Source organism: Pristis pectinata, chromosome 16 (assembly GCF_009764475.1).
Source record: "Pristis pectinata isolate sPriPec2 chromosome 16, sPriPec2.1.pri, whole genome shotgun sequence".
Classification (NCBI taxonomy): domain Eukaryota; kingdom Metazoa; phylum Chordata; class Chondrichthyes; order Rhinopristiformes; family Pristidae; genus Pristis; species Pristis pectinata.
This window is the reverse complement of record NC_067420.1, coordinates 28513166-28535726: the sequence shown is the minus strand read 5'-3', so window position 1 is coordinate 28535726 and position 22561 is coordinate 28513166. Positions and strand designations below refer to the sequence as shown.

Sequence of the window (22561 nt, the reverse complement as noted above, 5' to 3'; positions counted from 1 at the left end):
AACCATCCTATTACTGTACACATTGTAAAATGCTGCGTAAACTGTGTTGTAATTGAGATATCAGTCTACATACTGCTTGTTATTACAGTACATTTAACATAATCTCTTCCAAAGCAGGTCTATACCCAATACACTGCATTACCTTTACAGATGCTGAGAAATGCCTTAAATTCATAAGGAATGCTAGGGTGGGGGTGTGATGTACAGGTCTGCTAACAGGCAACTTGGAAGGAGACATCAGAAATAAAATATCCTCAAGTCTTGGCTGACACACAGCCAGATACACCACCTGACCAGTGGGCTGGAGTGGCAGCAAGGAAACCATGGGTAGGAATTTATTTATTTGTAAAATTAATTTGGAATAGAATCATTGATTTTTGTCTGTTCTGCACTTTAAAAAATTGGTAATCAACATCTCTATTTACCACGTATGTATATTATGCCCACAAGGGAAGTACTGAATGAATGCTACAACAATCAGAAAAGTTTATGCAAAAGCAGGTCTGGGAAATGGATGTTTACTCACCTGCTGTAACTAGAAAAGTGCAGTGAGAATCCAGAATTCTTTCACACACAGATTCTGAAGAAAATCCTGCAAACTGAATATTAAGGTTATAATTATTTCACAATTCAACCACAGGCAAGGATGACATTTCTAGGGCATGTCGGTTAAGCAACATGCCCTAGAAATGTTGGGCGGCATGGTAGCGTAGCGGTTAGCGCAATGCTATTACAGCGCCAGCGATCGGGGTTCAATTCCCGTCGCTGTCTGTAAGGAGTTTGTACGTCCTCCCGTGTCTACATGGGTTTCCTCCAGGTGCTCCGGTTTCCTCCCACATTGCAAAGACGTACGGGTAGGTTAATTTGGGTTTAAAATGGGCGGCGCGGACCCGTTGGGCCGGAAGGGCCTGTTACCACGCTGTAAATAAGATTTAAAAATTTAAAAACTCCAGCCCCAGGAGAACAAAATACATTTGGACTTCAGGTTGAAATAGAAGATCATGAACTCAAATTGATATTAGCTCTTCCACGTGCATGATACACCAGCATAAGGAAGCCCATGGGCATGCACAGTGTCACTGAGTAACGCACAAGCCTTGTTTAATGCCAGTTACACAAAATTCTATGTTCATATTACAAGGCCCACAGAGAACACTGAAATAGCTCTTAACTGGACAGTCCAGGTCTACTTCGGTGTTAGGTTAAAGGCTACACCCTTCCTGGGCTAATGCTTGAGAGCCAGAGACATCCTCCAGACAGTTAGATTCTTTAACTATGCAGATAACATGGAAGGAAGAGGTCAGTTAGGGAGATGATCATGTGGGGAGGGGGGTTCAGGAACACAGTGAAGGCATGAAATTAGGAAGATAGTTGGGGGTGGGAGAGCAGTAAGATGATGGGAAAGGGGTTATGGAGATGATAAAGCAGTCAGGCAGATAAACGTAATACAATGGATGTAAAATATTTAGATTTTGTAAAGACCTGTAATAAATAAATTAATGAATAAGATCAGAACATGTGGATGACAAATAACAGAATTAATACCTAGCTGATCCAGTTAGGTAGGCAGGTGGAAAATGTTGTTCACGATTTGTATTACAATTTAGACTTCAGAATCAGTAGTAGAATTTCTAAATTTGTGGATGATAAAATTGAGAAGGATGCAGTGGGATTGTCAAAACTGAAGAGTTTTGTATCCGAGTACAAAAGAAAATGATTGAGAAAGTTGATTAGAACTCATTTGAGAGCAGTTAATAATTCTGGTGACTTACTGAAGGATAAAAGAAACCCAAGAGAGAAAAAAAACTTCTGAAAATGGTGCAGAAATGCAAGCCAATACATCAGAGAAGGTTAAGGAGGCTAGACTAACTTTTAATAAGGATCTTTAAAATTATGAAAGGTTTCGATAGTGGGGTAGTGTTTACACTTGTGGAGAAGAACAAAACTACAAGCCTTTGATATAAGGCAAGCACTGAGAAGTCAAATGGAGAATATAGAAGAAACCTCTTTACCCAGAATGTGGTGAAAATGTGGAACTCATTACTGTAGAGTGGTGGAAGTAAATAATAAAGATGTATTCAGGAGAGGCCAGATGAGCATACAAGGGAGAAGGGAACAGAGGGTTTTTATGAATAGATTTGATGAAAAAAGATGGAACAAGGCTTGAGGTAAACATAAAACACCAATGTAGATTGGTTGGGTGGAATGGCCTATTTCTATGGTATGTATTCTATGAAAATTTTACTTACCACAATGGAATGGATTGCCCCTATTCTGGCACAAGCTAACATGGCAACAACCAATTCTATAATCATTGGCATGTATATTGAAATTCTGTCTCCTTTCTTCACTCCTATGGATATAAATAAAAGGGTATTATATTGTGACAAAATGGAAGAACATAAAAGTAGAAACAGTAGCAAACCATACACACCCACACCTCTCTCCCTCACCCCCAAGCCTCCTGTGCCATTCAATAAGATCAGGGCAGACCTCTAAACTGCTCACAATACTCTAAATGTGGTCTGACCAACGCCTTATAAAGCCTCAGCATTACGTCCTTGCTTTTATATCCTAGTCCTCTCAAAATGAATGCTAACATTGCATTTGCCTTCCTTACTACCGACTCAACCTGCAATTAACCTTTAGGGAATCCTGCACTGGGACTCCCAAGTCCCTTTGCACCTCTGATTTCTGAATTCACTCCCCATTTAGAAAATAGTCTACACCTTTATTCCTTCTACCAAAGTGCATGACTGTACAGTTCCCTATGCTGTATTTCATCTACCACTTCTTTGCTCATTCTCCCATCCTGTCCAAGTCCTTCCGCAGGCTCCCTGCTTCCTCAATACTATCTGTCCCTCCACCTATCTTTGTATCATCTGCAAACTTGGCTACAAAGCCCTCAATTCCACCTTCCAGATCATTAATATATAACATGAAAAGTAGTGGACCCAACACCGAACCCTGCGGAACACCATGAGTCACCAGCAGCCAACCAAAAAAGGCCCCCTTTATTCCCATTCTTTGCCTTCTGCCAGTCAGCCAATCTTCTATGCATGCTAGTACCTTTCCTGTAATACCCTGGGCTCCTATCTTGTTTAGCAGCCCCATGTGCGGTACCTTATTAAAGACCTTCTGAAAATCCACGTAAACAACATCTACTGACTCTCTTGTCTATCCCGCTTGTTACTTCCTCAAAGAATTCCAACAGGTTTGTCCGGCAAGATCTCCCCTTCAGGAAACCATGCTGACTTTGGCCTATTTTATCATGAACTTCCAAGTACCTGAAACCTCATCCTTAATAATGGACTCTCACATCTTACCAACCACTGAAGTCAGGCTAACTGGCCTGTAATTTCCTGTCTTTTGCCTCCCTCCTTTCTTAAAGAGTGGATTGACATTTGCAATTTTCCAGTTCTCTGGAACCATTCCTGACTCTCATGATTCTTGAAAGATCACTACTAATGCCTCCACAATCTCTTCAACTACCTCTTTCACAACCCTGGCATGTATTCCATCCAGTCCAGGTGACTTATCTGCCTTCAGACCTTTCAGTTTCCCCAAGTACCTTCTCTTTAGTAATAGGAACTACTGCTCCCTAATTCTCTCAAATTTTTGGCCTGTTATTGATATCTTCCAGAGCGAAGACTGATGCAAAATACTTATTCAGTTTGCCCGCCATTTCTTTGTTCCCCATTACTATCTCTCCAGTGTCATTTTCCAGCAGTCCGGTGTCCACTCTTGCCTCTCTTTTACTCTTTATATATCTGACAAAACTTTTGGTATCCTCTTCTATATTATTAGCTAGCTTACCTTCATATTTCATCTTTTCACCCCTTATTGCTGTTATAGTTGTTTTCTGTTGGTTGTTAAAAGCTTCCCAATCCTTCAACTTCCCACTAATTTTTGCAATATTATCTGCCCTCTCTTTTGTTTTTATGCTGTCTTTGACTTCCCTTGTCAGCCACGGTTACCTCATCCTCCTTTTGTTTTGAAAAGTGCTGATACACCTACGATATCATTATTTTACCTGAAAGATCAAATTTTAGGTTTGTAAAAAGAATGTGTTACATCTGTAAACTGGTCAAGGACAAACTATAAGGCAACTATTATGGAATCAGTATAGAATTCCAAAACTGACAAATCAGATCCATCAACGCATAAGCATACAGAAGTCACTATGAAAAAAAAAATCAGACGAGTTTTAAATTTTCAATTCGACTCTGATGATATCTAGTGCTCTTAAAAATACACTTTGGATGAATTAAAAATTGTTCAATTTCTTCCAAAGGATTAAATAATAAACATTTTCTCCATCAAGTTTTACTTAAAATATAACTACAAGTGTATACCAGGACAGTTTACAATATATTGATAAAAATTGTTTTTACCTGCATTATCAAGGTCAATTTGCTTTGCATGCACAAAATAACTTGACATTCCATCGTATAGAAAGGTGTTATTTATAACTGGGCTGTCAAATGTTTTGCACCGTTTGACAATACTTTTGGTTTTCATTTAACTCATCAACAAAATGAAGCATTATCTTGCTCTTCATTGGGCCAACATCAGAAAAGAGTGTTGTGTAAATCATTGCCTTTTTCAGCAATGTTGACTACTAATAAAACTAATCTGTGTGTCAATTTAAACAGCAATAGACAGAAGTATCAAAGATCTTGCATGAGGTTTAACAACTTGCTTTTACAAAACAGTAAAGCTAAATTTAAAGAATGAAGTTGAGCACCTTACCCTGAGCTCGTAGAACATTGGCAAATTTGCAGACTTGCTGTAAGAGACCCTTGTAAGTTACTTCTATAGAGTCCCCAGGTTCATTCCCTTCCCTGCAATGGAACAACAGAAACAAGACATACACCTCCATAATCTTTGTGAAAATGAACACTGTGCATCATGTTAAGTCAGGCCAACACAGAAATATTTCTCATATTTTCATACAACACAAGACCATAAGATATAGGAGCAGAATCAGGCCATTCAGCCCATTGAGTCTTCTCTGCCATTCATTCAATGTCTGATTTTCTTCCAAATGCCATTCTCCTGCCTTCACTCTGTAAACCTCAACTCCCTTACCAATCAAGAACTTATCAATCTCTCCCTTAAGTATAACCAGTGATATAGTCTCCACAGCTCTCTATGACAATGAATTCCAGATTCGCCACTCCCTGACTGAAGAAATTTCTCCTCATCTCAGTTTTAAAGGGATGTCCCTCTATTCTGAGGCTGTACCCTCAAATCCTAGGCTCTCCTACTAATGAAAACATTTTCTCCACGTCCACTCTATCCAGGCCTTTCAGTATCCAGTAGGTTATAATAAGAATCCCCCCCCCATCCTTCTGAACTCCATTGCATACAGGCCCAGAGACATCAAATGCTCCTCACAAGTTAAGCCTTCCATCCTGGGATCATTCTTGTGAACCTCTAGGGCCACCACATCTTTCCTGAGATACAAGGCCCAAAATTGCTCACAATATTAGAAGATCACTGAACCTATCAAGTTTATCCCAGCTCTCAATGCATTCCCATCAGTTTCATTCCTCACATCTTCCTGAAACCTATACCCACTTACATACCCATTAACTCCACCCTAATTACCCTATAGACAAAAAATTAATTTCAACCTCCAACCACTTACACAAAAACAAAAGTTTATGATATGCCAAGAAATTCAAGTCTCAGTCATAATTCAGCTCATAGCTCACTTGAGTCAGAAGATTGCATGTTCAAATTCCACTCGAGACTTGAACAGAAAAAAAAATGCTGACTGACACATAACAGAAATTCTGAGCACTTTTTATGGACACTATGAACCAAGGTTTTGCTTGCTCACTCGAGAAGACATGAAAGATCCCATGATACTTTTCAAAAGAGGGGTGTTTATTCGCAATATCTCCACCAATATTTATCATCTTATCAAGATTAGTAAAGCAAGTTTTCTGGCCATTATCACATTGGTGTGTACAAATTGGTGTCATACTACAATTCTAAATACTTTACTGGCTGCAAGCAGTACTGGAACCTCCTGAAGGTCATAAATGGCAGTATATAAATACAGGTTCTTTACATACAAACTCAGAGCAAGAGTAGGCCATTCAGCCTCAATCTTGCTATGCTATTTAATAAAATCATGGCTAATCCAAATGCAACTTCAACTCAGCATGCCCCTCTGCCCACAGCACCATTCACCCCTTTGCTTCTAAATAATCTATTTACCTCTGCCTTAAAAATATTATAATGCTCTCCCTCCACAACCCTTTGAGGAAGAAATCCAAAGATTCACAACCCTCTGAGAAAAAATTTTCTCCTAATCTCTGAAGTAAATAAGCAATCCCTTATTTTCAAACAGGGACATCTAATTCTAACATCTTCTCACAAGCAACAAGTTAAAACCTTTCCAAATCTTGTATGTTTCAATCAAATACCTCCCACTCTTCTAAATTCTTGCAAATACAAGCCCAGCCTGCCAAACCCCTTTTCCTAAGTCAACCCACCCATTATTAGGCAATCCTTCTTTAAACTGCTTCCAATGCATTATCATCCTTCTTTTAATAAGGGGGCCAATACTGTACACAGAACTTCAGATGTGGTCTTGCCCATGCCTTGTATAACTGAAACAAGACTTCCCCATTTTTGCTTTCAGTTTCCCTCACAATAAATGATAAACATTTTGTTAACGCTCTTAATTACTTGCTGTATCTGCATACTAACCTTATGTGAATCATACTAGAAAACCTTCATTACTCTTTCTTTCTTCTGTCAAGAAACTTTACAGATCCTGCACTAAGAATGGCCTTCAAATGCATTGTGTCACCTGGAGTTTGGTGAACTTTTTAAAGACACACATCAATTTATTGGGTAATATTTTCCCTACTTTTAAGAGGGAATATATTACCAAGAGGAGGACCAAGAGATTTTGAGAGTTTGATATTTTCGCTCCCAGATACATACATTTTTATTGTAACCACATGTATCTACTATTTCTGACCTTAAAGTGGAAATGTATACACTGTTGAAAGATTTAAATGCAAGAGAAATTCACCTTCTAAAATTCAATACCAAATTCAAATGGAAAGTTCTCTTTCAAAAAATTCATATTATCCTGTAGTTTGATAGAACAATTACAGTAAGGTACTTTTTTAAATTATAAAAAGCCATTTTAAACCTACCTGACATTAATTTAAATATTCAGTGCTTAATCTCTCCCATACACTGAATATAAATTTCTAATTGTTGAGCAAAAATTCTGCATGCATGTCTGCAGGGATCTATAAAGTTTTCTTCCAAATAGGATTAACTTTTATTATTTTTGGAACTGTTAAGCCACAAAACCCAAGCTACATGCAGTACAACAATTTTTCTCCTCCACTGCACAATAAATATTAGTCAGTCCTGCAGTGGAATGAAACAAAATCATCCATCAATCCATCCATAAGAAAATGGACAATGTAAATTAACTAGTTAATAAAATGTTTCAGTACAATTCGCATGCTTGTACATCTCCTCAAAATCCAGTGTGCTCTGTTGTATAGTTCATTTGCGAGTGTTTTAAGAACGCGCTGACAGGTAATAAGAAATAATTCAAGAGGACTGCATTATGTCAAGGCAGCAGGTAGAAATACTGACCCTCATGGAATTCCTCAAGAGTGACTCTCTCAGACAAGATAAGCATTTGGTGTGTGTGTCTGTGTGTGGGCCAAAGAACAGGAGGGAAATGGGATTAGATTGACAACGCCAGTAGAAGAGCTACCAATAACAGGTGCAAGTGACCACTTTGTCTTTTCAGTGCTATTATGTTCCATGCTTCTAAATGTCACAATCCTATCCTATCTTATCTTACTAATTTACACGGCAGTTGTACATTCATTAGACCAAGCTATCCAGTTTGCACTGAAACCTCTTTCCTGACTGCATTATCGCATTTTGGAAACTTTCACTCTCTACTTTGAAAACTCAAATGTATCACGAGCTTTAATCAAAAATCATCCAGAGAAATCCAGCTGAAAGAACACCTACCTTGTAGAAAAGTCAGGAGGGAACTCTAACCACAGCAATTCAAAGTACATAATTCACAGAAGTTACTGAAAAGCTCCTCACTTACAAAATTTGGCTCCAATCTAAAATTGGAGCCATAAACTATTCAAAGCATTCAAGCTTCCAAAATTGTTTCAGAGATCAAACAGCAGCTTAATCTTGCTTTATTCTGGTCCATTATCTGCTTCCTATCGTACAAGAGTGAACAAATTCAGAAGTATTTCAGCAATAATACAGTGCTGTAAGGAACTCTGAGGTCAAGGACAGAGAGGAGTAGGGGAATGAGACAATGTGGAGTTGTGAACACGTGTATGGAGAGAGGGCTTTCAAGCATCAGGGAAAATTTGTGAGGTGCGGGAGAGGGGAAGGGAGATCGATAGATGAATTGAACAAATTAGGTCTATAGTTTACATCAACAAGAGGAATTTTCTTAAGTGCATACATCTTCAGTTTTAGATAGATTTTTGCTTTAGATTAGCCTCTTTGGATTAATTTCCAGTGCTTACAGAACATAACTCACAGGCCTGGTTAAGTGCAAACCTCACCACAATACCCCACCAACCAAAGCCAAAAGACTGTTAGTGTATTTCCATGCCTTAGCCTTTTGTTTAGGAATCCCACTCAAGAACTGGGTCAAAAGGATTAACAAAGTACTAATCACCTCCCAATAGGTTTGGGTTTGCAACATATTTCAACCTCATTAGAACTGCCTTTTAAACTCAAAATGATGTAACAGATGCCATTCAAACAAAAAGCATGATGAGATTCAGACAGCTGACTGAACACTTAATGCATCTGAAAATCTTTTCTTCATCAATAAAGGATTGAGTACTGTTACATGAAAAACACCAATTGCCTTGTAACATTGTAAGCAAATTATTAAACTTCTGACTATGATTTCAGAACTTCAGAACACAAAAGGTCAACGGTAGATACTTTCTTGGTGTTAACCCCCTTATATGCACATGTAGATTCCCACTACTCAAACTCTACTTCATGGCCACCTAAAGCAAATCTTCATGCTTTTCATAAGTGACAATAAAATCCCTTACAAAATAGGTTGAGGAAAAGTCATAAATCAAGCTCATGCATAAATCAATTACATGTTCTTCCTCCCACAGCTAGCAAAGATTTGCTACTACACATCATTAATCTCATTTAATTCAAATCAGTATAAATCTGTTCTCATGTGATAATACCAGCTGCACACTCCCCTTTAAGGCATTCCTTCAATCTTACCTTACCATAACCCAACACTTCCTTTTTGGCTCAAAATGCTTTTTGAATCCATTTACACTAATGATGCCTTGGGAAGCTATTTCATGTTAAAATTTAAGTTCTTCCACAACAAAGTGTCAAAGACATAGCTCATTATTGAGGATACCCAAAATTTAACCACTACTTAAGAACTTAACCACCTGTGCTAACTACAAAACCCTTCTGCATTTCACAGAAATGAAACCGTTCTGTACCTCTGTAGTTTTAAACTATAGTTACAAATGCTTTCAAAAGAAAAATTCAGAAAATAATTGCAGCTTTTACTAAATAAGCTGGTTAATATAGATTTTTAGAAATATCTTTACACATTGTTTAAAACATGTATTGCTTCATTCCATGAAGTGGCAAAAAAATCACAGATGTTATTGTAATAGCAATGCTATTTATAGGAAGACGAGAAAAATAGTGACAATCAGAGAACACAGCTGCACATAGCAACAGCAAATATGAAAATTAAACATACACCCAGCAAGACCATGCAGAGTGTCTAAACACAAATGGTGACACTACCATAAAAATTATGGGATTCTCTTGTGGAGAAATGTAGTCCAAGGACAGTAGGTATAAAAAGACCTGCTTTATAGAAATTAGGGATTCATGGTAGTGGAATCACTTATAATTTACAAAAAAAATCTTATTTAGTTTAACTATCCTTTCACCACCAACAGCTTGATGTAATCTTTCATCAAATAGCTTTAAATAGGAGCTTTGCGTAGTGTGAATCACTGTCCCATGCAAAGGAAAAATTCAGGAGACTCTGATTTCGGAGGCACATTGCCTAACTCATGAGCAGGATTGGGAAAAGCTTCAAGGGAGATCGTTAATTCACTCGTGCACCAGAGTACAGTATATCACCCAAGAGAGAAAGCAAATGGTTGATGGAGAGGAAAGAACAAGTTTCAGGATGGGCTACAAGAAATATCAGTTCTAAATATGTACAAAACTGAAAATCCACTCCAGGTAATTTTGAAAGTCTTGGTCACACAGACTAACCAAACAAATTGATGAAAATAGTTTGGAGCATCATCAGTATTGTTACCAACCAACATCTGAAGGTAAAACTATTGCAGGATAGCTGTGTTCAAGATGCTCAAATTTCTGCATTTTAGTTAATTGTACCTTTCATGGTACCAGGATAATGGGGAAAAAGATCTCTCCTTTCAAATCTGCAGCACTTTTTAAAAATACTGCTTTTCAATTACTTTGACACTTTTTTGTTGATACACGATAATTTCCCCTTTACAGTATCAAAATAAATCATGAGACAGTCTCGAAATTTGTCTTTATATTCATCCATCTGCATGCTTACAATACAAATCTATTAAGAAACAAACATTCTACTAGAGGTTCTAAACATTGAGTAAAGTTTTTCCAAAGCAATAATACCCATGTTTTAAAGGCAATTCAATAACTTATTTAGAAAGGAAAAATGGGATTTCTGGGCACTCAAAATACCCAAACAGCAATATAATTTGGCTAATGTGAGCTTTTACTTCAAGATTTGATATTGCAATATAAAATTATATTACAAGCATAACTAATGAAGCACAATGCTCTCTGCATATTATTTTTAAAGTATGGGCACTTCTAAAGCAAAGTATGACAGCTAGCTATGTAATTAGCTTTCAAGTTGCAAGGTTTAACTTCCTGTTGAATTTAATGGACAAATAACATGGAGATGCAGCAAGTTCATGAAAATCATGGGGAAGGCGGGGACAAAATTCTGTTTCCACACAGCTTGCCACAATGAGCAACTAAATTCAGCTAATGACTTGTGGCAATTCAGAATACACATTTCAAAATTGTTACAATCTCTAGGCCAATTTGTACATTAATGATCTATGGATTCCTCACCCACTGCTGGTTTGTCAGCAGATTCTGGATCACTGTTACAGTCAGTTCAGTACCTTTCAAAGAGACAGCACAGTGACATAGCTAATAAAGCTACTGCCTCACAGCTCCAGTGGCCCAGGTTCAATCCTGACTTCAAGTGCTGTCTGTGTGGAGTTTGCCTGTTCTCCCTGACCACATTGGTTTCCTCCCACATCCTAAAAATGTACAGGTTGGTTGGCCACTGTAAATTTCCCCTAATGTATAGGTGGGTGGTAGAATCTGGGGAGTGTTTATAGGAATGTGGAGAAATTAAAAGTGGGATTAGTGTAGCACTGGTATAAATGGGTGCTTGATGGTTGGTGCGGTCTCATTAGGCCAAAGGGCCATTTCTGTGCTGTATGACCCTTTAACTTATATTTTTTATAACATATTAGTTAGTTGTTACATCCTTAGAGTTAAAAAGATTATGAATTGAATTCCCACTCTAGAGACTTGAGCACAAATATCTAGACTGTCACATCAAGGGAATACTGAATGAGTTACTATATCATCAAGTCACATGCTTGTACAGGTGGGGACAAGATGCTACCATACCACTTAAGAGCAGGGATATTTTCCTCAGCATCATAGCCAAAAGTTATTCTAGGATAAACCAAAAAAGATGGTTATGATCGCTTTTTTTGGGAGCTTGCTGTATACAGAATTGGCTGCTGCATTTCCTACATTACAACAGAACCTACACTTCAAAGATATACACATTGTGACAAACTATCTATAATAAGTATTTGCAAACTCTTTCAATCTTTCTTACAAATAATATCAGCAACATCAGGCTCTAAGTTATACCAGAAGGATTACAAAAAATAGAACTTCCTGTTGCTACCACTTCTTTCTTCTGCACAGAAGTTACTCAACTGATACAACAGTTATATAAAAAAGACAGAAATTGTGAAATTATTTTTTTTTTAATTTTATTTTTTTAAATTTTATTTACAGTGTGGTAAAAGGCCCTTCCAGCCCAATGAGTCCGCGCCGCCCAGTTTAAACCCAAATTAACCTACCCGCACGTCTTTGCAATGTGGGAGGAAACCGGAGCACCCGGAGGAAACCCACGCAGACACGGGAGAGCATACAAACTCCTTACAGAGAGCGACAGGAATCAAACCCCAATCACTGGTGCTGTAATAGCATCGCGCTAACCGCTACGCTACCATGCCGCCCAATTAAAAATCTGTCAATGCTGAAAATCTGAAATAAAAATAGAAGAGGCTGGAAACACTCAGCAGGTCGGGCAGCATCTGTGCAACTTGAAACAGTTAACATTTCAGGCTGAAGATCCTTCATCAGAAGTGGGAAAGAGAGAAAACAGGTTACTTTCAAGTTGCAGAGAGGATGGTGGGTGGGGCTGGGTTGGGTAGGACAAAGGAAATCTCTCTGATAAGGTGAGGTGAGGGGTTGTTTTTGCAATTTCCACCACCATGCATGTCTTCCCTCCCTTCACTATCAGCATTCTGGAAGGACCGTTCTTTTTGTGACCACCTGGTCCTCTCTACGGTCTCCACCATCCACTCCCTTCTCATGGTATTTTTTCATGCAACCATTGAAGGGACAACACTTATCTTTTCAAACTCTTCCCTTCTCACCATCCAATGACTCAGACAGTCTTTCCAGGTGAAGCAATTCACCTGCACTTTTTCCGATCTAGCATATTACATTTGGTGCTCATGACATGATCTTCTCTACAGCAGAGAAACCAAATGTAGCTTAATGGAGCATCTACGTTCAATCAGCAGAAATCATCCTGATCTTCGAATTGCCTGTCACGTTAAATCTCTTTCCCACTCACAAATTGACAACTGTGTCCTCCTGCACTGGTAACAAGGTAATGTGCCTTAATGACCACCAACCGGCGGCTCTGACATCCACCATCGTGAAATGCTTCAAGAGGCTGATCATGGCACAAATTAACTCCAGCCTCCTAGACAACCTCGACCCTCTGCAATTCACCTACCGTCGAAACAGGTCTACAGTGGACGCCATCTCCCTGGCCCTAAACTCATCTCTGGAATATCTGGACAGTAAAACCACCTACATTAGACGACTGTTTACTGACTACAGCTCCGCCTTCAATACTATAATTCCAAGCAAACTCATCACGAAACTGAGACCTCCAATACCTCTCTCTGCAACTGGATTCTTGACTTTCTGACCAACAAACTGCAATCAGTGAGGATAGGCAGCAACACCTCCAGCACAATTATTCTCAACACTAGTGCCCCACAGACTACATCCTCAGTCCTCTACTCTACTCCCTATATACTCATGACTGCGTGGCCAGACTCTGCTCTAACTCCATCTACAAGTTTGCAGATGATACCACCGTAGTAGATCGTATCTCAAATAATGATGAGTTGGAGTACAGGAAGGAGATAGAGAGCTTAGTGACATGATGTCATGACAACAACTTTTCCCTCAATGTCAGCAAAACAAAAGAGCTGGTCTCTGACTTCAGGAAAGGGGGTGGTGTACATGCACCTGTCCACATCAATGGTGCTGAGGTCAAGAGCTTCAAGTCCCTAGGAGTGAACATCACCAATAGCCAGTCCAGGCCCAACCACAGGCGCCACGGCCAAGAAAGCTCACCAGCGCCTCTACTTCCTCAGGAGGCTAAAGAAATTTGGCATGTCCCCTTTGACTCTCACCAACTTTTATCGATGCACCATAGAAAGCATCCTATCTGGATGCATCACGGCTTGGTATGGCAACTGAGCTGCCCAGAACCGCAAGAAACTGCAGACAGTTGTGGACACAGCCCAGCATGTCATGGAAACCAGCCTCCCCTCTATGGACTCTGTCTATACCTCTTGCTGCCTTGGTGCGGCAGCAACATAATCAAAGACCCCACCCACCCAGGTCATTCTCTCTTCTCTCCTCTCCCCTCCCATCCCATCCGACAGAAGATATAGGAGCCTGAGGGCACGTACCTCAAGGACAGCTTATATCCCACAGCAATAAGACTATTATACGATGAGATGGACTCTTGACCTCACAACCTACCTTGTTTGACCTTGCATCTTATTGTCTACCGGCAATGCACTTTCTTGTAGCTGTGACACTTTACTTTGTATTCTGTTATTGTTTTTACCCTGTACTATCTCAATGCACTCTGTACTACCTCAATGCACTGTGTAATGAATTGACCTGTACAAACAGTATGCAAGACAAGTTTTTCCACTGTACTTAAGTACAAGTGACAATAATAAACCAATACCACTGTTAGAGCGATGCTCAACACAAGCTTGAGAAACAACACTTCATCTTCCATCCAGGCATGTTGCAACATTCCAAATTCAACAATTTCAGATGAGTCACTTTCTTGGTTTGTATCAGAGCTGGTTGGTTCTGTTGTAGGTCATCCATATGTAATAATGACTCCCTGACCTGACCTGCTCTGCATTTCCTACAACTCTATAATTTACATTTCACAGCTTTTACATTCTATTCTTTATGCCCTCTTTCCCACTCTCTTTTCAACTGCCCTCATTAATTTATCAGCCAGATTACTTCATCATCACTTCATCCCACGGCAACCTTGACTTCACCATAACCGAGATATTGCTTTTGTCCTCTTTGTTCTTCTTCCACCCTCACCACAACTTGTTTTTCCCTCTTTTCTAGTTCTGACAAAGGGATTCAAATTGAAATGTTAACTGTTTCTCTCTATGGATGCTGCCTGACTTGGTGAGTGTTTCCAACAGTTTTGTTTTTTTTATTCCTTATGAAATGTTAGTATCTATACTGTAATATGCAATATCGGACTGCTAATTCCCCAGTGTTTCACTACTCAAGGCACAATGTAATAATTTTTGCAGGATCATACAAAGGTAAATTTCTTTGATAAATCAGCAAAAAAGAACAAAATTGGCATCAACTGTTAACAGCTTGAAAGAGGTTCAAAATGGGGTGGTACTGCTGGTCCAATTTTAAGATAATCCTGGTTTTCTCCACAACTGATCTTACTATACAGCAGAGCAGGCTTGAGAAGCCAATTGTTACTTGAACTTCTTACAATCGGTGCTGACTGGCCCATGCATTTCTGTTCATCTCAGTTTTATCAGTTGAACATCTTAGCAAAAGGCCAGCACCTCCAACAATGCAGCCCCACATCTGCACAGTACTGAAGCACAAATCTAAATTAATACTCAATACTTCAAATCTACAAGAATTGAAACTAGCCCCTGGGAGTAGAAGAGTCACGACACAACCATAAGCCTACTAGAGAAGTTCATCAATTCAACTTGAGAGTTACAGAGCTTAGAAAATAACTAATAAACTTTCCTTATTACAGTTCCTAGATGCTCCAGATTCCCAAAATCAATATTGTTACTCTGTAAAGTTATTGCAATTATATGTGGAAAGTCCAAAATGTATTTTGTTCTCAGAAAACAAAATAGGATGGATTCCCGGTTTATCTCCTCCTTTCATGGTATTGGTTGAGGATGAAACACTGGCTCGTATATCAGGATTCTGTTGTTCTTCAAACAGTGTGTTTAACATTCACTGGAACAAGCTGCAGAGCCTTGGTTTAGGATATGATCCATCAGTCTGGTACCTTGCAGTATTCTTACACTAAAGCACAAGATTAGAACACTGCTCAAGTTTTTGAGTGGGTCTTCAATAATCAAATGCAGTCTAACCTTCATGAGAAAATTGTTTGTGACATGCATTGCTGGCAATCGGGAATAAAGTTCAGAGTGCAATCATAATTGCTTGACTATGGAAACAAAATATGCATTGCATCTGAAAACTTTCTAATCTTCTTATGGCTGTGCAAAATTGGGCCAGTGTCTAAAATTAGACACAACAAACTTGTAGACTGTAGGAACTAATCTACGATTCCAATAGCAGACAGGGATTTTGAACTCAGTGGCAAAGTGACAGAGCTTATTGCTGTCCTGAAGAAAGCTGCCCACAAAGATGCAGCAATTGACGTGGTGTCAATTTCACTTCTACCTACAATGATTCCAATCTGGTGTCACCTATAGGCAATCTCTACAGCCTGGTGAAGACATTTACACAGGATTGGACTTTAAACCATTCAATTAAAAAATATATTTTTTAAAAAATCAGTGATTTTTTTTAAAACTGGAATGTAGAAATATAACATTCCACAAATGGAGAATTATTCTTTAGGACGGGGGTTATTCAGTAATAATTATGACGGAATGTCATAAAGAGTTCCTAACAACATAATTCAGCTGTACAAGATTGTTTGAAAAAGCAAAACCAGTGAAAGGCAATAGCTTAGCCCATACACCTCGGCATAGATTCCTAAGAACAGCTACTTCCCTTCAACCACTTGTTCTTGAACCAACCAGCACAACCCTAATCACTACAGTTTAGCAACACTATGACCATTTTGCACTAAAATGGACTTTTTGTTTTGTTCTAATGGTGTTCTTTCTTGTAAAAATTGTGTAGAGTTTATGTTTTTCTTGTGAATGCCACTTACATGTGTCGATGTGCCTATGATGTTGCTGCAATTAAGTTTTTCATTGCAAATGTGCATACATATGACAATAAACTCAACTTTGACTGATTAAAACTGGTGTCATGTTTGCCTGGTGTTCCATTACAAACCCCCAAGCCACTGCATCTCCTTCATAACAGACTATGACAGTGTTTTAAATGCAAAAGAGAGCTAGCCCACACGATGCAAATAAAAGGGCCAAGGCAGGCAGGATAAATTTAGAAAAGATACCCAAAGGGCATTTTTGAGTTCAAGGCAACTTTCTCTTTTAGATGCAATAATGGTATTTAATAGACACATGAACATGCAGAGAATGGAGGGATATAGATCATGTACAGTCAGAAGAGATTTAGTTTAATTCAGCATCGTATTTGATGCAGATATCGTGGACCGAAGAGCCTGTTCCTGTGCTGTACTGTCCTATCTTCCCCTCTACCCTCTGTACTAACCCAATGTAACTGCACTGTGTAATGAGCTGACCTGTACGATCGGTATGCAAGACAAGTTTTTCCACTGTACCTCAGTACAAGTGACAATAATAAACCAATACCCAGCCCACAAGGACCTTTCTTCAATCTGGCATGTTCCCTTGTGGCTCTCCAATTGCAGGCATATTTTTGGCTTGGATGTTAATTGCTGGGGATGTCAAATGTGCTGGGAAATCTAGTAGTAATAAATGGCATTCAGCACTTGCCATCAAGGATTTTGGATTTGGACTTAATTTGTTCTAGCACCACACATAATAGGGCAGCACAGTGGTATCGCTGGTAATGCAGGTGTCTCACAGATCCTGTGTCTGTTAATTTTGGAAAAACAATTAATAGATCAGGAGCTGACTGAGCAGATGTTGGACACTGGGCTAAAAAATTCTACCTTGCTCAACAGCAAATGCTAAAATTTCACTGTGCAGGTGATCCACATCTATTTCTTCGAGGATCATGGGAGAAGAAATTTTCATCTGCATAAATTTTACAAGCTCTTCAGTATGCAATAACCAAACATAACTTTGGGAATTTCTTGAAGCAGCTAATTCCATGGGCAAGACTGGATAGATAGGAATGGAATGAGTGGGGATGCCTCCTGGCTGCCACTCCCATTCAGCTAAACAGTGAAGATACATTGAAAGATAGTGTGAGCAACAACTGAAAGGACACAAGCAGGTCAAGATGGTATAGACCATCATTGTCACAGTCATAGCTTGGTCCTGATCTTGTGGGACAATGACAACAAAACCACCAGCATTCACCATCAGTACCCCATGAATTAATGGCATTTTTAAGTTATTTGAACATATGTGAGGAATGCATAAATCTGGAAGCTGCAATGAGCGACTCACTGGTAGGCAGCAGGCTGTGTTACGACACTTAAGTCCTCACATTCATTAAGGGAGCCTAACACTCTCAGTACCAATGCAGCAGAGAATTTTGCACCAGGTCCGAACATGCACAAGGATCATTCACATGTCGAAAGAAGGGAATGACTGGCTAGAGAACTCTGTTACGGACTTGGTGAATGTCCCTTTAAGATAAAGTTAGTTGTGTGTGTGTGTGTGTGTGTGTGTGTGTGTGTGTGTGTGTGTGTGTGTGTGTGTGTGTGTGTGTGTGTGTGACGTGCTTACGTCAACCAAAGATAAAGGACATAATGACGTTGTTGAAGAAGTCAGCTGAAGTCAGTCAGAGGAGAGAGAGAGAGAGAGAAAGGAGAGAGAGACAGCAGCCTGCTAGTTTCTCTATCGATGGATGAGAAACAATAACTGTGTCTGTTACTACAATCCACATATGGAAATTGGAAGTAATCTGGTGGAGTTCACTTTGTCGTTAACCTGCAGAGGGAAACAGGTATTTGTGTGGACAGCCATGATTCAGATGCTTTTCGGGGTGAGGAAGTCACTACCGAGTAAACACTGAGGTGTCGTTTGGGTTCCATCGTGGAACATTTGGATTTCGTAATTACTCTCTCTATGTTCTCTACATCTACATCTTATCCTCAGACAACGGTGGTTGTCGAAGAAGCCTTTGCTCATGTTTCACCTTATGGCTTGCTGAACTGAACTTTAAGAACCATTCCTGGACTTGGAGTTTGGGACTTTGCCACACACACACGAAGAATTTAGTTTTTGGGGTTAATGTTCAAGGTTTAACATTTTTACTTCTAACATTCTAACATCTTTACTTTTATTTTTCTTATCATAAGTAGTTATTAATAAAATAGGTTTTAACACTGAATCATGCTCAGTGTGTTTCTTTTGTTGCTGGTTCGTGACAACTCTAAATTTGTAATTTAAAGACTTTCAGAAGCTATTAGATTAAAACTGCAAACCTTTTCAAGAATGATTTTATTTTAAAGTATTCTAAAGTGTTTTAAAGCTTTAAGTGTTGAAATAGTGTTAAAGAAACCTAGAGTTGAAAATGCGTATAAAAAGTTTTTTTTAAAACAAATTTAAATCTGGGTTTTCTTTATAAATTGGTATTTTGGAATGATGTTTAAATAGTTATTTCTAAAAAAACAATTTTAAACCTTTGGCAGTTCCATCTAAGACTTGGGTGCAACAATCTTACTGTTAAATTTTTACTCCTTTTATGGGCAGGGCAGTTTTGATCACCCCAGGTGATGTTCCTAATGAAACATAAACCCTAAGGCACTGAGAATTGTTCCAGTTTTCTCTACAAACTCCCAGAGAGGACTGTTAAGGGCAAATCATTTTCTTTTGTAAGTCAAGGTCAGCAACAGATGTAATCAGCCCAATACATCATTAGCAACTTTGAAAAAAAGCCAGTAGGACGAAAGCACGATTAGAGATATACAAACAAGTTGTTCTGGAATAGTTGGCCGTGAATTGAAGAAACAGCAACACAGTGAAAGACTCAAGAGGGAAGGGAGGCTGCAGATGAGGCAATGATTTGCAAACACATAAGGATCCAACATTCTCTCTGATGTATGTGGATGGCAGAATTGAAGGAAAGGGAGAAAGTGTCAACTGTTCTCCCTGCTCATACTCATAACTAACGTAATGGCCAGGAAGGGAAGGTGCAATATCAGCAATTTAGTGAAAATATTTCAAGGGACCAGTACATGGATTTATTGGGCAAGATGAACTTGGGAAAGATGAGAGAATCTAAAGGGTGCAAAGGCAGAACTTGGTTGGGTGTGTGGTTTATTCAATGGAAGGAAGAAATACAGGCAGCTGACCAGATTATGTCAATTTTTGTTGGTCTCAGTTTTACTTACAATGTAGTTGATTGTCCCTGTAGTTGTTGGAGGCAAAGGCCGTAGGAGATGGTGGAAGATTGTTTGCAGATGAGAGAAGTTGCAGGACCATACCTGCATCCCAGGATCATCGTGGAGCAGGAAGCAACCTTGACAGATCTAGCAGGAAATCTTAAACTTTCATTTGAGTCTTTCATATCTGTTCAAATTTGCAACCCTTCAACTTAAAAGGGGTAAAGATGAGGGCTGTACTTCAATAAAACAAGAGGGTGCAAGAAACCACTGAGTAATCAGAGCAGGAGTTTAAAATAAAGCATCAAATATTACTTCCTATGGCAAACTGGTGCAAGGTTTAAAAATCAAAAGCTTAAGCATGATATCAGGTGATCATAATATATTTCAGCAAATTGCTGGGATTTTCCAGAGTGTAAAAATGATTTTAAAAAATCATGACATGATGGAACAAGGAAATCAATTTGGTGTCCTACACATTCAAAACCATACCTTTTTCTATTTTTTAAATCTTGATTTTCTTTTAAAAATCCTAATGCAAAATTATCAAATGGCTTATTCATTTTGAACTTACATCACACTGTCTACATTCTGTACATATACAAATCCACAAGTACAAGCAGCTTCCCTGTTAACAGCTAACACAAATGTAAAAACTCAACAGCATTTTAGTAAACAATATAAACAAAATGCAGCAAGTCCAGTTGAGAACATTATATTTAGATCAGACGTAATGAATGCTCTCCATATGTTTACGTTCAGCAAGAATTAATTCAGCATGTGACACAAAGTTTAAATTTTGACTTCTAAATATTAAACACATTATTGTTCAATTTAATCTTCTTGCTAATACATGAATTTTGCTATACTGAAAATAAAAATATTGCAGAGTTTTAGTAACTTACAGCAAAAGCACATCAGGAAAGAGAAAATATAGTATTAGACAAACTAAGAGCTCTACCAGGGGTTTTCAAAACAGATACGTTGAGTAGAAGAAAAATGCTACCTGTAGTTGATCCCTTGTCACTAACTTACTTTAAAATTAACATAGAATGGAGATATGTTTGAGGAATATATTCACACTGTTTACTGCAGACAACATTATATCTTAAATAAAAATTAGAATAATCTTTGAAGCAGAGGAAACACATTTTATGGGGTTAGAGTGGCAGTGGGATTAGTTTTGAGTTGTTTGGGCGCCACCACATACAAGACGAGCCAATAGATCTTCCTGTGCTGTAAGCTTCTTTAGTTGAAGATAACAGTTAAAATAGAAACATAGAAAATTAGGAGAAGTAAGCCATTCTACCATTAACTGGATCACTAATTGTGTTTATTTCGATTTCTTAACTTGTTGTAGCTCATTACTTACCAGTAAAATGCAATTTTATCCCCCAGCTTTTTGTCATAAACGTTTCTGTCCAAGAGATTGTAGCATATATTCGTGGTAGCACCTTCCATCAATTTGATGTAAACTTTTCCTTTTGTAACATCAAAGTTATAGTCCAGGAAACTGCCAGTTTGGGGCGTTTTCCAGTAGAATTCTTTTGCAATTTTCCCCCAGAATTCTGCATATAGAATTAAAACAAGGTTTCTTACATATAAGCAGCATGGATTTTGACAAGCTTTCTCGCTAAAGTGAACAAGTGTTTATGTTGTAAACAGTTCTTTTTCCTAACTTGCATTTTTGAGTTGATATGTCAAGCTTCTCAGATGTGGAAAGTTTGCTATTTCAGAACATGGATTTCTTTGAAACATGACTTCACTTCTGCAGCAGATGTTAACATCATGACTCAATGCACAAGTCGAGAAAGACCCGGAAACGATAATTAACAGACCCACTGCATAGAAACTATTCACATGAATGCTCTACAGACAAAAACACATAAAGGCCCGAGAAAACAGGCCTCCTAGGAAAGGGAATTCAACACTCCCAAAACACAATAAAAGGTTGTGCAAACATTGCTTATAATTCGGTGTAAAAGTGCAAAGAGTGCACAACACATGTAAATTATACCTTCCGGATTCTGCACGGAATGCAAGTAAAGTTCCTTGTACTTCTGAAAATTCGGCACATGAGCTCCTTCAGCAACTTCAGCAGCACCATGATAGATGTCTTCTCCAACGGGTGTCTTGTCAGGAATCATGCTGGCTATCAGAGTGAAGGTCACCGCCGTGCAGAACGCCGCTAGAGATCAGGAACAAGCTGCGCCCAGGGGAAGAGCGAGGGAAGCACAGCGCGCAGGGTCCAGACGAGAGCGGAGCGGAGCAGCGCAGCGCAGCCGATCCCGCGACCTTCCCGCAGCCGCAGCGCCGCCACCAATCACAGGCCGAGCCCTTTCTTCCACTCCCACCAATGGTGGAGCAGGAATCCCGGCGCGGCGCCAATCAGAGCCCGACGTACCCCGCACGTTACACGAGTTTGCTACAAACTCCTGAGATGACAAGATGAGGTTAGCACCGCACCCTCCGCTAGAGAGTGAGGCAGCCGGCGGGGTGAGCGGGCAGTGCGGCTTGGGGCAAAGCTGGGACTGCAATGGGGGATCAGAGCAACATGCACAGCGGATGTTCGAAGTCTGCAAGAAAAAAATCTGAAATTGCTAGAAGCATGCAGTAGATAAGGAGAGAGGAAGTAGACTCATCGGAATTAAC

General features: G+C 39.1%; 1 protein-coding gene across 2 annotated transcripts in view; it reads right to left on the bottom strand.

Moving 5' to 3' along the window:
- Positions 1–22234, bottom strand: part of acss2 (acyl-CoA synthetase short chain family member 2) — a 48373-nt gene extending 26139 nt beyond the window's left edge. Inside the window, exons 1-5 of one of the 2 annotated variants that reach the window (XM_052031443.1) lie at positions 21927–22234; positions 21282–21477; positions 4753–4844; positions 2250–2353; positions 527–599 (exon numbers count right to left, since the gene is read on the bottom strand). In XM_052031443.1, coding sequence (XP_051887403.1) covers positions 527–599; positions 2250–2353; positions 4753–4844; positions 21282–21477; positions 21927–22056 — 595 coding nt within the window. In that variant the 5' untranslated portion in view covers positions 22057–22234. The remainder of the gene's footprint in view (positions 1–526; positions 600–2249; positions 2354–4752; positions 4845–21281; positions 21478–21926) is intronic. The other variant, XM_052031442.1, reaches the window with a different exon arrangement.
- Positions 22235–22561: the final 327 nt, after the last annotated feature.